The sequence below is a fragment of the Sinocyclocheilus rhinocerous genome, unplaced genomic scaffold, assembly GCF_001515625.1.
Source record: "Sinocyclocheilus rhinocerous isolate Xijiao unplaced genomic scaffold, SAMN03320098_v1.1 scaffold1238, whole genome shotgun sequence".
Taxonomy (NCBI): Eukaryota; Metazoa; Chordata; class Actinopteri; order Cypriniformes; family Cyprinidae; genus Sinocyclocheilus; species Sinocyclocheilus rhinocerous.
The window spans coordinates 1,212,406-1,228,854 of NW_015662954.1; the positions used below are offsets into that span (position 1 = coordinate 1,212,406).

Sequence of the window (16,449 nt, forward strand, 5' to 3'; positions counted from 1 at the left end):
GGCCCAGTCGGCAACGGCCGGCCGCCTGGTCCCGAGATGGGCCGACCGAACCGTTCAGTCAAAATCAAGCACGTCATCAGAGAGAGTGCAACACGAGCTAATTTTTTTAGTAAAAGCTAGATAATGGACCGTAAAAAAGGAAAGGCGTGCAGATAAACTTTGAGAAAGCAAAAAAAGGGCTCTTAAGTCAGATGCTGCTAAATGCGTAAAATTAACCGAACTCTTTTCAAAAGGTTTAAATTCAACTTCTGCAGCAGAGGACAGTAGTGCCACAGAGGTAAGAAGAAAACGAAAATACAGCTAGCACAAGGCATTTTCACACTAAAATGGGATTTAGGGTAAACACTGATGTAGGCTACTTGCAATATAGTCTAACACATCAAAAAACTATAGCAATAGCCACAGTACTATAGACATATGTAGTGAACTTTACTTTGATTATGTAGATAGTCATATATTAAAATAAAACATTGAATACATGCATTCAGTACATAAGTTTACAGTATGCAATTAATCCTTAGGTAGGGTGGAACATAGGCTTCTATTACAGGCACTCATATGCAATAGTTAGATGAGGTATTATAAGCCATTGGCTTACTTGTGTTCTCCCTTGTCTGAATTGTGTGTTCATCTATTCAAAACTAGAATGTTGCTGGACCCAGACAGCTCAGCTGCTGCAGCAGAGTCAAGTATCATGGAGGTAGGAAGACACAATGAGAGAGACACACCCTGATACAGATGCTGCCAGTTTCTTAAAAATGTGGCTCTAATTAACTATTAATGAACCCTTAGGATAGGAGGAACATGTGCATGTGTCACACACACACACACAAATGCACATGCAGCACATACTAGCAACACTTCAGCATTCTTTAATTCACAAATAATTGTATATCAAAAAGAATTTAAAAATGTAAAAATCTGTTGGTACACACACACACACAGCTATTACTGCTGCTACTATTTATAGTTTTTGCTATACATTCTATTCCCTTTTGTGATATTATTATTTGTTTGTATTCATGTGTATTCCAATGTTGAGAGCAGTCAGTGAGAAAATATTTTGCTGTAATGTTTACATCCTATACTTTGTTCATTAATTAGGATGTTGCTGGAATCAGTATAGCCAGAGACTCCTGGTCTTCCAATAGCAGTGCTGTGAGGGAGGATGCTACGGTAGGCCTAGCAGTGACAGGGAGGAGTGTGGTAGAGGTAGAAAAAATCCAACAGACAGTGACAACAAAGAACAACATACTGTAGGAGCAGTGGTGCCCAACCCTGTTCCCGGAGATCTACCTACCTGCAGAGTTCAGGTTGGAGCTGAACTTTGCAGGAAGGTAGATCTCCAGGAACAGGGTTGGGCACCACTGCTGTAGAGAATGACAGTAACAGCAGACAAATGACATAGACAGCACACAGACTCTACAACATCCTCAGATTCTTGTTATTTTGTTTTTACTGTATGTGTAAATTTGTTATAAACGTGTGCTCTTTAAAAAGTAGTAAGCATTGTTTGCCAGACACTTACATTAAATGTTTAAATATCTGTTACATATATGGTACTGCTTATATTATTTCACCATCTGTACACAAATGTAAGTAGTGAATGTGCGTGTCCGTGGGTGTGGTAATGTGGGCCGGTGTGGCTACAGTGCCAGGGCTAAATTTTTGTCCCAGTCCGGCCCTGCCGAAGGAATCAGTGTATGACCTCTATGAAGTGTTCTTGGAAAAAAGCTTGATTAATCCAAGTCTAAAACATTGCTGGTTTCCTAGACACAAGGTAATCCTGCTCCTGAACGAGATTGCTCAGTTAAGCTTGTCTTCTGAATACGGTCCTTATGTTGCTTAATTAGTGACTTTAGAAGTCAAGGCATTATTAAAAATGGTTGATGATTATTTAGGTTCAAGACTCAAGAGTTGGTGAGGTTTAGCATTAAAACAAGATGTATTTTTACAAGTATATTAATCATACCTAGTGTTACATACCGGAAAAGTATGTTTCAAGATTCTTAAATTGCTTGATTTCAAAGGAAATGTAATTCGTTCATGCAAATTTATTATTTTTTGTGCGCCTTTCAGTTCCTCATTAGTTGACAGTCAAACAGCTACGAAAGTATTATGAAGCAAGAATTTGACAACGCAAAACTGACAGAATCTGAATAGAATTACAGTATATTTAGCATGAAATAAATATAACTCAAAAAACGGTATTTGTCAGTTACATCCAAGGAAGTATATATATATAATACCTGGATAAACCTATCCGTCTGCATTCCCAGTCATCTCAATGGCACTTGCTCGGCTGGTGTGGAACCCCATAGAAGTATGCATGTGAAATCCGCCGTCTTTGCTCATGAGCACTTGTTTTTGCAGCCAGCCATGTGACTAATCACTCTAGAGCCACAGCAAAATGACATGGCCACAGTGCTGTTTGGATGACAAATGTACACATGACAATGTACATTGAATGACAATGTACACACTGTAAAATCCCAACCTGTTTGCTGGCATCTATCCAGTTGTGATGCCAAAAGCAGCAAAAAGAAACAAAAATGAGGTGTTAAATAAATCAGTCAATTTTACATGGCTAAATTTTAATGGCCATCAATGAAAACGTATGGTGTAGTTACAATCATCTACCAGCAGGGGCTAATGCACCATGCTAATCGGCAAAACCTTAACCATTCTTTGCATCAAGCATTACTTTGAGGTGCTTTACGTCACAATTTTGTAATGATTAAAAATGAAGCTTGAACCGTTGCTTAACCAGGGGTTGAAACGACGTTAAGCATAGTGAGAAAAACCTAATAGTAGCTAACATCAGAGTATCCAATGTCCAGTGGGAGGAACAGCACTTTCCATTGAATCACGGAACAAACTCTCAACCTCTATATACTATTAATTTAACAACTCTTAATGTGAAGAGGTGAACACAGACTGATGCAGTCCATGTTTAGTCATGTCTGCATTTAGCAGTTCAGGTTATTTGATATGTGCAGCCGTTCTAATTAATTAGTTGAAGAGGTCTATTTTTGTACTCTTGTTAACCTATCTGGCACTAAGAACGAGAATGTGTTTACACGCAATGTAATGTTAATGGCATGCTAATGTTCCTGAGAACTTACATGAAACTTTCTGAGGTGCATCACTTGTTGGTTGGGTTACGTTTGCAGTGCGTCAGCACACTGAAGGCTCATTAGACGTCTTGTACACTGATATTGCACACTGTCCATGAGGTGTTCTTACTTAAATATCTTGATGCAAAACCACACCAGCAACCTTTTACTTATTACATGTAGAGGTTTCCAATAATCTGAGGCCTTGTGAATTCTAGGAGGTGATCTATTTGGGGGCTTGTCCTGGATTGCTGTGATAAAATGCATGCTACATAACACCATGGCTAAACAGCTAAGATGCACTGACCAGTCAGTTATAAGTTACATAGTAAATCATGTTCTGTTGTTCCCCAGTGCACAAGGGACCACTTTGCTTCAGGTCACCCTAAAGCTGAAGCATTTGAAAGCTTTTACTAGCTTGAGTCGATAAAAGCTTGCTTTAGCACGCACGCTGACTTTCTGGAATGATGACGAGTCGGGAGTTCCTGGAAGCATTGCTTCAGAGAGGTTGTCATAGCATAACTTGGTGGAAGGGCAACAAGGTGGTAAACATAAGGTCACGTCAAGCATTCGTTTCAGCATATAAGGCTAGGCTATTCATTTGGATAGTGCAAAACTGCTGTCATTACTTGTCGTCACCGTGTCCACCATAAACGTAAGTGACCAATGGGCATCATTTTTTTCCATTGTGCGAGTACAGTCAGTGCATTCCTGACCTCGCCTAACCACCCAACCTTCCCCGCCCCACCACCAGCTGCTACTATCGGGCCAGCTGACAGAATAAGATCAATGGCTGGGCTCATGGTTATGTTTGATCTGCTGTCTGCCAGCACTGCAAAGCGTCACACATTTGCATGCGGGTGTGGGGCCTTGCGCCAGAGTCCGGGATATGTCCGAAACAGCATAAGCATGTAAATGGAGCCAAGTCTACTTGGGTAGTGCTGAATGGAAACTAGCTTGATGGCATATTTTCCTAGTGCTTCAGCACAAGGACTTGTGATTAGGAAACCAGCACAGGTCACTATATTGGGCAAGGTCTCAAGCACAAATCTGAATCTACTAGGACTAGGAATTTATTAGGACTTTTAATTGAATGTGCTAATTTGCAGCAATTAATAATAATTAAAAAAAAACTGATAAAATGAACTCATCAAACTCAAACAATTAATGCCCCATGACCTGTACATAAATTCAAAAGGAATGTTCCTATAGCATGGAAGCAATTTAATCTTGAAAACCCCAAATGCAAAAATGCAAAGCATATTTTTACAAATTTTACAGTCAACACATACTACAGGCAACGTACTTTGCTAGACCACAATTACAGAAAGCTGGTAACACAAAAAAAGGGCGCATTCCTACAAGATGCAATCTTGTAAGCAAGACACTGATAAGAATGAAGGGTATCAAAAGTTTTTTTAACTTTTAAAGTTGACTTAAAAATGTAGCAGAGCCATCATGCAATGACCAATAGCATCTGATGCATGTGTACGTACACCATCGGGAGGATGTGCAAAGTGATTGATAGAAATTGACTTAGGGGCCTGCGGGGGCCATTTGCACAGAACACGTTTTTGCATGACACAGGTGCAGGGCAGTGTAATAAAAAATAAAAATAAAAAAAGAGCAAGGTCTAGAGATGTTTTTTGAAAAGTTGATTTTAACCTGAGCACTGCATTTTTAGAATGCTGTGTCATGCACGAGATGCTGCAAAAGATGCAAGTGCAATGGTCAGACACATTCATCTAATGCAAGTTAACATAGGAAAAGCTATTTAAAAGCAGCACAGTGGAACGCAAAACACATTCAATGTGAATGGCCCTTTACAGTGCATTAAAGGCAGGGTATGTGATTTTTCAAAAACACTTTAGAAAACTGATTCGGGCCGAATAGCAAAACAAACTTGTAGCCAATCAGCAATAAGGGGCGTGTCTACTCGTGATGTGGAGGAGAGAGCTTTCAGTGCATGGGACGGACATTAGCCGAGTCGAGCGACAGAAAGATAGAGATGGCAGATAAAAAACAAAAGAAGAAAACGTCTGCGGAACGATAAGGCAAGAAGTAGGACCCGTGTAAATATCGGATCAGCTTTCCAGCGCTGGAGAGAACTCAAGGAGCGGAGGCCTGCGATCGGACGCCGAGGTTGCTTTGTTTCTTCTCAATAGGTGAGTAACACCGTGTCTACAGCTAAAGTCTGCCTACACTGGACGCGATCAAACGACCGTTGAAAACCATTTGAAATTTGTGTCAGCACGTCATAAATAGAACCCGGCAGCAGTTTCTGTCGGGGATTTGTTGCGCCGCGCCGCTCACGTCCGTAGACACGGTGTAACATTGGTTTTGCTTTGTTTCACAGAACTAAACGTTGCCTGGGTTGCGTACGTATATGTGGGGCGGAGCTATCAAAATAGGGGCAAGACCCTTTTGGGGTAGGGGCGTGTTTGTTTTGGTGATTTCAAATATCAACATTGGCTACCAGAAATCACTTACTCTGCCTTTAAAGGCTACATTTTATCAGCTTGGCTGTCCCGTGGGAATCAAACTTAAGAACCTGGGATTGCTAATACGCCACCTCTAAAGCATAAAGCATTTACATTTTAGTGTAAAAAAACCCTGTTCTTATATTGTCAATTGATTGTACGGTGTTCACTTGGAATGTTGCCCCTGCAGTCTTCTGATTTTGTGTGCACTCAACTCAATGTTTTTTATCAATCAAGAGGCGCTACTTTGAGAGTACAGATTCATGCACAGACGTGCGAGTTTACTTTTTTAGGGAAATAGTATGTCTGTATGACAACTGGGTTTTCCCCCCAATTGGTTTTCCATGCAGTGCTGATTCTGCTAATGTAATGCATTCTAAGGGGCAAAGTTTTGCACTTAAGGGGAAAAATCTGAGCTGTTTTCCAGCTGGATACCTTACGTGGGAAAAAGCGATGGGGGCGGAGAAGGAAAGTGTTTTTTGATTGGTAAGTTTAAGACTAGACGCTTCTAGGTGACATGGATTCATATGCTGGAGACTGCACAGAAAGTCTTTGGATTCTGGCAAGTTTAGGAGGAAGGTTTTGTTAACTGTCAAGTCATTTCTTGATGCGCCTTACAAAGGTAGTTTCGCTGCCTCCTCAAAATGAATGCACCTCAGGTTCTCTGGACAGACATTGTTTAAACCTTTACAGTACACAATATGAATGGACATATTATGAGCAGTCAAACATGGTTTTACGAAAACCGTACTGTAGAGTTTGTGGACAGGGTTTTACTCTGTGAGAGACCCCAGTGCCCACGCCTCACCCTCGCTTTCCCAGTCAACCGATTTAACAACCTCACCCTTCTGGAATGTGACACTTTGCTCGGTGGAACGCAAGACCGCCACAAACATCACTGTTAGCCTGAGGGAGATACAAAGACTTAGCACAACCTTTGCTTTACTGCAGCAGTAACAGGGTTTATTTGCAAGCAATAATTAAAAAGTGTGTCCTACCTTTCTGACGTGGTTTGTGAAGGATTATGTGTGTTTGTGTTCCGAACCAAATGCGTCTATAATACAGAAAGTTAGCGGTTAACATTCCCATTCACTTCACTTGCTAAGCTTGAACTAACGGAAGTAAATGCCAGGTAACTAATCTCTCTGGAAAGATATATGCAGCCATATGGTCTACTTACGACATTGGCTAGCAGGGACTAACTGGTCAATGGTAACCAGCCAAAAAAAAAAGACCAGGGGAGTCATAATTTTTGTTATTCTGTTCAGTACCACAAGCAAAATGCCTAACAAGAAGTATATTCAATATGACTGTTATGAAAGAGCTATGAGTGGATGCTATCCTAAATGTCCACATGTACAATTGATTACTTGAAATGTCAATCAAGATGTTTATCACTAGAGCAAAGCTGACAAAGTTCAACCAAAAGGTTTTGAGGTGTGCTGTGGATTTGCAGGTTTCTCTTGAATGCTTGCTCTAGGTTCTATTTGTAGACACCTATGCATGTGTGGGTGAGAGCGATAAAAAAGGATGTGGTGTAGGGTCTACATCGAGAAACCGTCCTAAACGACTGACCTAAGACCAGCTGCATTTCTCGGAACTCCAGCCTTAATCAGTTCCAGTAACTACAGAACTGGTCGCGGATCTGCGCTGGTCCGTATGTCTGTGTAGGCGGGAGTGTCAGGCCTCTGCGCCCACTCCCAGCTTGCATGCAGTATCTCGCAGCCACCTGAGAGTCTGAAGCTGTGCAGACTGTAAGCGAAACAAGGTCAGAGCTTCTAGCAGCACTTTCTTACAACTGTCCGTCTTCCTACAAACATCTGAAGCATGATTGTTACACCTAAGCAAGAGAGGTGTCCCATTCTTCTCTGGGAACACCATTCCTGCAGAGTTCAGCTCAAGAGTGTCAAATCCTGCTCTTGGGGAGCCACCTTTCAGATATGTTTAGCTTCAGCCCAATTAAACACCTGAACCAGCTAATCAAGGTCTTAAGGAAACGTTCAGACAGGTGTGTTGAAGCTAAATTTGACCTCTGGGAGCAGGATTGGACAGCACTGGTTTGGTTAGACACACCTGAACCATCTAACCAAAGTCTTTGGGCAGCTGCATTGAAGCAGATTGGAATTAAACTGCATGAAGGTGGCAGAACTGGACACATGTCCTAGCTACTTTATTTGCAATGCAGAAGTAAGCTATTTTCTTGCATGAGGGTTCTGATTCATTAGTCATTATAAGTACTATAGCTATAGGTAAATAACCAGAAGAATAACAAAATGCAATAAATAGTACAACTATTTGCTTTGCAAACCAGTGTTTGTGATAATTGTAATAAATTGAAATATTATAACAATGGACATTGCTAGATCATTTTGTATCAATCTGGGATACTGTTTCTTCAAAACCCTTGATGCAGGACATCTTGTTCCTAAAGTTGCATATCTGCATACAGAGGTTTATAAAAAAAATTATGAAGAGTTTTTGCTAGGGCGGGACTTCTGACCTAAAACTGCCCTTTCTCAAGACTGCAGAACGGTAATTAGGACTAGAGTAAGTTTAAGAATAGAGGCTATACTCACACTCGAGCTGTAGGAACAAAATATGGCAACAAGGGAAATGTTGTGTGACATAAATAGGACCTTGTGGTTCTTATTTCAGTCTTTGCAACACAGATTTTTGACACAACCAGAATGTAAAAAAAGTACAAATTTGCCATAAATCTTCATTGTTAGCTATGGTTTTCATGCTATTTAGTCAACTTTTTAAAAACATTTCATCACAAATATTCAGTAGACATGTAAGTTATGCAGTGCAAGGAACAATTTAGACAAACTAGTGAGCTTATCACCCAAAAAACAACTTCTCGTAGCAAAGAATGACTCCTTTCTTGTTCACTGCCAATTCTGTACATGTGCTACTGGAGCAAGCTGCAGCATGTTGCCACGATAGACGTCTGACGTTCATAAAGACGCATGTGGTTTAGTCTCGTAAAACTCCAGTCAGCACATGCTTATAGCTCTGGAGCGGCCATGTAAAATTACCCTGTACTTAAGCAAATTCTAGACTTTTACACCACAATGTCCACTGTCTGTAGGATGTTTTTTCTGGCTGCATAGACTAGCTGTATTTCTAACTCTGTAGCTGTGGCTTGTGAGTGCCTTAAACCAATTGTTTATCAGTTTTTAGGGATCTAGAAAATGCATATGAATACAACTTTAGACCGACAATTAGCATAATGGCTACAAGGCTTGAAAATGCGGGAAAAAAAATAATGGAGTAAAAATAGTATATTTTGTACAAAAATAGTGCCATTGACTGAATAATAAAGATGAATTGATTCGCTCCAGTTTCCTTGGCAAACGGCTTGGAGGTTTGAACAGTACCATACTGCCCCCTTTCTGTCATGAACAGTACTGCATTCATCATCAAACAAATTCATAGCCAGCAAATACAGCTTAAATTAATTTTGTGAAAGGCAAAGAACATTAAAGTGACACAGTGTGTTATTTCAAATAAATTTATTGTTAATTTCATCCACTGTACAAAGCAAGCAGTTAAGTCTTGCGGTTTCTGACTTCACTGGGGTGGGGAACAGACAAAGCCGGAGACCTTTTCAAACAGACAGAATATTCTACTGAGAAACAAAATGAGAAATTTGACATAAATAACATTAATTATACTGTATAATATGTGTGGGTCCTGCATATGTCTAAAATGTGTACATACCAACCCAAATCGTTTACTCCAATGCTTTGACGATTGCCTCGTTTGCCTCTATGCTGATCAGAACCTCGGCCCTTGCTGCTTCATCTGAAACGCCCCCCAGTTCCGACTGGGATTTCTCTAGGTTCGCTTTCGCCGCCTGCACAAAAGACATGGCACTCCTGACATTTGGTTCACATTCACTGTAATCTTGACACTGATGTGTAGGGCGACAATTCAATCTATAACAGCTGACATTATAAAAGGTGCCAGTGTAGTACAGATCCGAGAACTTCAATATCTTGAAGTGCACCTTATAAGTGAGAAAACTCATCTTTGCCTTAAAAATCAATGCTACTGCTACTTGAGCCACATTCTAGACTAGCACGGGCCATTTTCTCAACAGTGTGAGCAAGTAAACGTGGCATCTTTCCTGTGAAGGACATTTGTCACAGTGGCGATTACACAGTGTAAAGGCCAAACATTGCTGGGAGTTAAAGGTCTCTCAGTGGGGATTTGACACATCTGCACCACTTCAACGGTGACTGACCTTTCCTTCCTTATTAACCAGTGAGGCCCCCCAAGCACAACTATCTCTAGGAAGAATAAAAAGCGGCCTATTTATGTGGAATGAACCCGAAAGTGCTCTTTATTCCGTGTCGGAAAAAGGGCATGTCCGAGAACATCCCCTTTGGAATGAGCTCATTTTCGGTGTGTCATTCCGAACGTTTGACTCGTTCTGAGAAAGCGGTGACTAACAGAAAATGAAGACCGTTGTATATCTATTTAATGATGTAGTGTGGAGGATAAATAGCATGAATACAATCAAAGGGTGGCTTGATATAATTTCAAATGCTAGATTTAAATGATAATCCTATAAACGGGTGACTACAAAGGCAAGTAGACAGATAATAGGGCGTTTTCGAACCAGTTCTTTCAAATACGGCACGGCTATACAGATTTAAACTCATTAAACAATCCTCTATTATATTCTAAACAGTCTTTGTTTTCTAGTATTATGAAAACTCAAAACACCTGTCCTTTTCATTCTTGAAATGGCACTCGTAACCCATTTTTATTCCATAATGTGATGCATTTCTAACTAAAACAAATACATCAGGAATGTATTGGAGTGTAAAAAGTGGAGAACAGAGCCATGCTTGAATGAGTTTTCCAATTATTCCCTGCGTTGAGATAACAGCATAGCAGGGACTCACTGCGAGGTCCAGGCTGTCCAGAGGAACGGCCTCCTCCGCCAGCAGCTGCACTGAAGAGTCGGCATTGACGGTGACTGATCCGCTGCTCACTGCAAAGCACAAACCACATTTAATCTCAAGCACGGATGAGAGTTCAAGAGTTATGTCGTTGATGCTTGAAAAGGCTCTCCTTTGTAGGACAAGCCTGACCCCTTCTGGACGAATATCTAAAACTAAAGGTTGTCTACTAAAGGAATCAGTGTGTCGCAAATGTGTCTTTATGGTGGATCCCATTTTAATCTGCTTATTTCACCACAGAAAATCATATTACAAATCTGAATCACTCCCTTTTGAAGTGTGCTAATGAGGGCTAAAATACCCACAAGTCACAGTCAAATCCATCACCTATTTTATTTTTCCTTGCAAGTGTTTCTATAATTAACATGCATTATAATTTATAAATCATATCAAATGTCTTCTCATCTTTTTAACAGCACTCCTTCCAAATTAAATCATATTAACTAATCAGGTCAGGTATGACCAATCAGACTAGATTTCAATTAAATAAAGGTCAAATTAGTGTTCTGAAAATTACCAAAACTAAAATGACTTTTAATATATAAAAAGCGAAATATCTGACTTTTTAGCTCATTTTAGTTTAAGTTTGGTAGTTTGATGCCATGTGAGAGTTTCAGAACAGGATCAAATCAAAAATAAGTATGTTAATAAACATTTAAACAGTAAATAATATGGCACTAGCAACACCAAAGTCATGGGTTCAATTACCAGGGAATGCATGAAATATTAAAATGCAACAAGCCGCTTTTGATAAAAGTGTCTGGCAAATGCATAAATGTCTATGTAAATGTAAAATGAGATAAGGGATAAACAAAAAAAGATCATTTATATACAGAAAGATAACATTTATATAAAGTGATATCTACCCTTTGCTCTATGGTTGCTAAAAACAAGAAAGTAATTTTTCACTTCAAGAAATAAATTAATAACCACCATGCTGCTGAAATGATCCTCATGGAAAGTCATTGGTTGGTTGGTTGCTTGGTGTTTTAATGTCATGCCAGCTTCCTTGACTATTTTCATTGCAAGTAAGTTGAAATACTAAAATACCATTTTAAAAACCTGTTTCTATGTTTTTGGAAAGTCACGGTCACCACTGTAAATGATTTTGCTTTGACTCAAATACTGCAATTTATCTCAGATCTGGTTGGTTTGGATTTTTCAAAAATCCCTAGGGAGAAAATTGATGGAACCATAGCCACAAGAAGTGAGCATTATAACGGTTGGTAAAACAGCACTAGAGAACTCACCGAAATACTTAGTAGAGGAATCATCGTCATTGAAGACGGTGACTACGCCGGGCCGGAGCACCTGCAGTGTGGGGACGTGGGCTGGGAGGATACCAAAGGCACCTGTCAGTGTTGGGACATCAATCTGTTTTACATTGGCTTCCTTGAAGAACACCTGCAAAAGGCATAACAAGCTTCACTGCACCAGATGAACACCGTTTGATGTTTAATATGAAAGCTGGCAACCAAACTATTAAGTGTTTGAACTCCACAAAGGAACAACAAATCTCAATGCATTAATTAGGCCTGGGCGATAAAACGGTATCGATATTTATTGACGGTACACCTTCTTCGATATCGATATAAAAAATGTTCGATATAGCGCATGATATAGGCACGTGCTATGAGTGACGCAGACAGCACACACAAACACAAACACATGCTGAAATGAGTGCTGTGCCTGCCTGTGATGAGGAGATTGTGAATAAAGAATGAATATTAGTCGAATTTAAAATAAACATTTGCATTTGAATGTTAGGTGTGCATCAGGGAGCGTCATCAGTGGCGCATTTATCCAAAGCGACTTACAAATGAGGACAATAGAAGCAATCAAAACCAACAAAAGTGCAATAATATGCAAGTGCTATATTAGTATATTATTGTAGTGTTATATTTCAATTTCACAAAGAAATGTGCAGCATTTTGTCCAAGCTAGTGTTGTCAAAAGACCCGGTATTTAGGTACCAAGTCGGTTTTCCCGCGGAATTGGGCTGCTTTAACACTGTTGCCGCGGTTGTTTTTCATGTCCGCGGGTTGAAAATGCTGCATTATTTTGCTCATTGCGCCCTCCTGTGGCCTCGGGAGACAAGCCAAAAGTTTCCTTAAAACCTTCATCTGCAAATAAAGCATTAGAAATTAGATATTTGTTTAATTTTTATTTTGTTTTTGACTGTTAAAACAAAAAAATATTTGTTGTTTGTCTCAATAAATTGGGTTAATTTAAAAATACAGTGGTTAAATTTAAACTTTTTTTTCTATTGCTCTTTGTTTTAAAAAAGGTTATAAAAAATGTCAATAATTATCGATACCGAATTATATGAAACATTATATCGTTGATAAATTTTTTTAGCTATATCGCCCAGCCCTAGCATTAACTATGACCACTGTGCCCTTGAACAAGACATTTGACCAGGTCACTCTAGGGAAACTTATTAGAGTGACAGTGCACTTAGATACAATTATGAAAAGCATTAGATTAAAATTGCTAAATGCAAAGCACCTGATCAATTGGGAACATTTCTAAAAAAATAATAAAAAAATAAAAAACAGTTCTGCTAATCTCAGGGTTCCCACACCATCTGAATAAAGACAGTAATCACAGACTGTGATCAGTTGTGATACTAAATAAGGATGTTAAAATTAATTTGATGATATTTTAATTTTGCATTCACAACAAGTAAATAGAGAATTAAAAAAAAAAAAATTATATTAATTCCATTTTGAAATTAACTAATGCTTAGAGAAAGATGCAAGATAAAAAAAAAAAGCTCCTGAAATTTTAAATGTGGAGGCACCAAAAACGCAACATGGTCATTTCGTCAATTTATTTGCAATCTAACATTTTATATTTTATCATATGCGAAACTGGGCATGTGTTTAATGCAAAAAAATTTACAAAGTGCAGTTGTCAGATTTGTTCTGTATTCCTTATGTTCTGTCTGATTGTTTTGTTTTGTTTTTAATAATATTTGTGCATTATTTACTCTGACATTTAATGTTGCTCTGATTTTAAAATTAGCAGCCAACTGTACAGACCGTCACATAATTTTTATTTGAACTTTAATCTGCAACGTGTTTCTATTTTATATGCTTCAATTAATTCCCTGTTAGTCTGACAAATTTTATATTTACAATTACAAATCACAACACATGCCTTTTAGTTTTTGTTTTTTTTTAGTAAAAAAAATTATTTAAAATGAAAAAAGTGCACCTGGAAATTAAAATATTAAATAATTATATTAAGTAAAAAAAAAAAAAAAAAAGATTTTTCTGACACTGATTAGCTATAGACAAAATAATAATAAAACAATTGAAATACTCTTAAATATTTGCAGGTTTTGCATGAGTTTGAAAAAAAAAAACTGCAATGCACATTTAATATTGTAAATGCTGTTATGATATATATTTCATAAGCTGTCCTAAAACATTTAAAAATCTGATCTTCATCCTGATCTGTCAAAAAACAAGTCAAGGTGATAGGTAGCAATGCTAACAGTCTGCTAAAGTCATTCAAACTAGAGTCCGTGTTTTGCGAGCCAAAAAAAAAAAACAATTATATGTATGGTGTACACTTTTACAATGTTGCACTAAATTCATTCGCTTCAGATGCAAAAATGATTAATCTACACCACAGTATCTTTATAATTGACCAGCTTAGCCACGAAAGTAGCACGCGCACAAACAAATGAAGCCGCAGCTAGAATAAAGAGTATATTCAAGACAACCTGAACGTATATCGTCACATAATAACTTATAATGTTACTAAACTAATCGTAGCCGGTGTACATAATCAGTACTAGCGTGTAAGCAGAGCGTGTAACGTTAGGCCAAAGTGCGGAGCGTCAGTAACGTTACCTGTGTCGGCGACGCGAAAGTGAAGGACATCTGCGAGGCGGGCGCGTCGGCGTAACAGCGCGCGTGTCTCAGCGCGGGCACCGCGCGACGAAGGAGAAACCTCGCTGCCATCATTTTTACCACGGAGAAGCGACCCGACCTTTACAGCACAGTAATACACAAGCCTCGGCTTCCCTGTCCACACAGACAGTCAGTCAGACGGTGCGCGGCTGATAGGACAAGGGCACGGGCGACCTTTCCCGTCAGGCCTTGCGAGGACTGTGGGGCTGATGGGACATGTAGTTTTGATTTATGCGGAGGTTATTATTTATTCACATAATTTGATAGGTAGCAATGCTAACAGTCTGCTAAAGTCATTCAAACTAGAGTCCGTGTTTTGCGAGCCAAAAAAAAAAACAATTATATGTATGGTGTACACTTTTACAATGTTGCACTAAATTCATTCGCTTCAGATGCAAAAATGATTAATCTACACCACAGTATCTTTATAATTGACCAGCTTAGCCACGAAAGTAGCACGCGCACAAAAAATGAAGCTGCAGCTAGAATAAAGAGTATATTCAAGACAACCTGGATGTATATCGTCACATAATAACTTATAATGTTACTAAACTAATCGTAGCCGGTGTACATAATCAGTACTAGCGTGTAAGCAGAGCGTGTAACGTTAGGCCAAAGTGCGGAGCGTCAGTAACGTTACCTGTGTCGGCGACGCGAAAGTGAAGGACATCTGCGAGGCGGGCGCGTCGGCGTAACAGCGCGCGTGTCTCAGCGCGGGCACCGCGCGACGAAGGAGAAACCTCGCTGCCATCATTTTTACCACGGAGAAGCGACCCGACCTTTACAGCACAGTAATACACAAGCCTCGGCTTCCCTGTCCACACAGACAGTCAGTCAGTCAGACGGTGCGCGGCTGATAGGACAAGGGCACCGGGCAAACTTTCCCGTCAGGCATTGCGAGGACTGTGGGGCTGATGGGACATGTAGTTTTGATTTATGCGGAGGTTATTATTTATTCACATAATTATACATGTTTTTCAACATTTGTCATGCCATTTTTATATAAATTAGTTTAACCTCGTCCTGGATTTACATTAAACATTAAAAATATAAAAATTGATCTTAAAATATTTATTATTATTACACGTTTGAAACTTTTATGAGGGGGAAATAACACAAATAACACAAACCATTTTATGTATGCATGTATGTATGTTTGTATGTATTTATATGCCTTTATGTACCCAAAGGTAGGGCTGTCAAAATGGCTGAAAAACAAAATTAAAATTTTGTACTTAAATATGATCAAAATTCGAATTATATCCTATTCAAATTTAAAATGCATAATTTCAGTTAGGGTGAAGAAAAGCTTTTGGCTTCTCTTCTGAGGCCACAAGAGGGCGCATCGAGCAAAATATTACTAATGCACGTTTATTCAAAGCATAAGATAACATGGCTATCTGTGAAAAAAAGTGCATAATGTTTAAAATAATGTTTATAAACCAATTATAATTAATTAAGCTGCTTAAACAACTATAAACAAAACAACATCATGTATGTATGCATATTTTAATACAAAGGGCGGAAAGCCAATAACACAGAGTACATTTTTCATTTAAAAAAGTTAAACTTGCATTAATTTTACATGGCTTTCTAAAAATTTTTTTTGCATCTTTTGTGCGAGATGCGAGTGCAATGGTGATAGATGTCCCTCTAGAAAATGCGCGAAATATGTGTTCTATGTGAACGGCTTGGTTTCAGTTTTGATGTAAACAAGATCTTCTCCGCATTGATGTTCTCTTTTTCCGTAATATTTTTAATGAACAACGCAGCAGCGCCGCATCTAGTGGCTTCAACTGGATAGGCTAACAAAAACATCTCGTGCGCCACTGATAAGGCTACCTGACGCACACCTAAAAATCGAGTGCAACGTTTTTGCATTCGATTGTGGATTTTTATTTTAAATTCAACGAATATTCGAAATTCGATTTTTTTTGACAGCCCTACCCAAAGGGCT

The 16,449-nt window shown here is 39.0% G+C and overlaps 1 protein-coding gene and 1 long non-coding RNA gene across 5 annotated transcripts; both read right to left on the bottom strand.

The window, feature by feature from the left end:
- Positions 1-5,624: 5,624 nt before the first annotated feature.
- LOC107728552 (uncharacterized) lies at positions 5,625-7,514 on the bottom strand. The gene is made up of 3 exons (XR_001638489.1): positions 7,172-7,514; positions 6,595-6,650; positions 5,625-6,502 (listed from the first exon to the last, which is right to left on the bottom strand). It is a non-coding gene; the product is annotated as an uncharacterized LOC107728552 (long non-coding RNA).
- A 1,582-nt stretch (positions 7,515-9,096) lies between these two features.
- Positions 9,097-15,384, bottom strand: LOC107728581 (ATP synthase subunit delta, mitochondrial-like). Of its 4 annotated transcripts, none has more exons than XM_016538808.1 (5): positions 15,133-15,384; positions 11,820-11,973; positions 10,513-10,601; positions 9,320-9,455; positions 9,097-9,227 (listed from the first exon to the last, which is right to left on the bottom strand). In XM_016538808.1, exons 1-4 carry the CDS (start codon positions 15,244-15,246, stop codon positions 9,333-9,335), a joined length of 480 nt encoding a protein of 159 aa, XP_016394294.1. In that variant the 5' UTR covers positions 15,247-15,384; the 3' UTR covers positions 9,097-9,227; positions 9,320-9,332. The 4 variants fall into 4 exon arrangements, with proteins under 4 accessions (XP_016394294.1, XP_016394293.1, XP_016394292.1 ...); XM_016538807.1 differs by lacking the exon at positions 15,133-15,384 and adding an exon at positions 14,433-14,689 and having other exon boundaries at positions 9,097-9,202; XM_016538806.1 differs by lacking the exon at positions 15,133-15,384 and adding an exon at positions 14,433-14,689 and having other exon boundaries at positions 9,097-9,224.
- Between the last annotated feature and the right edge of the window lie 1,065 nt (positions 15,385-16,449).

What these genes read in the sequence shown, in the direction of transcription:
- LOC107728581 (XM_016538808.1), bottom strand. Translation starts at nt 15,246, where the DNA reads ATGATGGCAGCGAGGTTTCTCCTTCGTCGCGCGGTGCCCGCGCTGAGA. An exon ending in CTTTCGCGTCGCCGACACAG is followed by an intron (nt 11,974 to 15,132) that starts GTAACGTTACTG and finishes TGCCTTTTGCAG; the next exon opens with GTGTTCTTCAAGGAAGCCAA. An exon ending in TGGACAGCCTGGACCTCGCA is followed by an intron (nt 9,456 to 10,512) that starts GTGAGTCCCTGC and finishes TCTTTTGTGCAG; the next exon opens with GCGGCGAAAGCGAACCTAGA.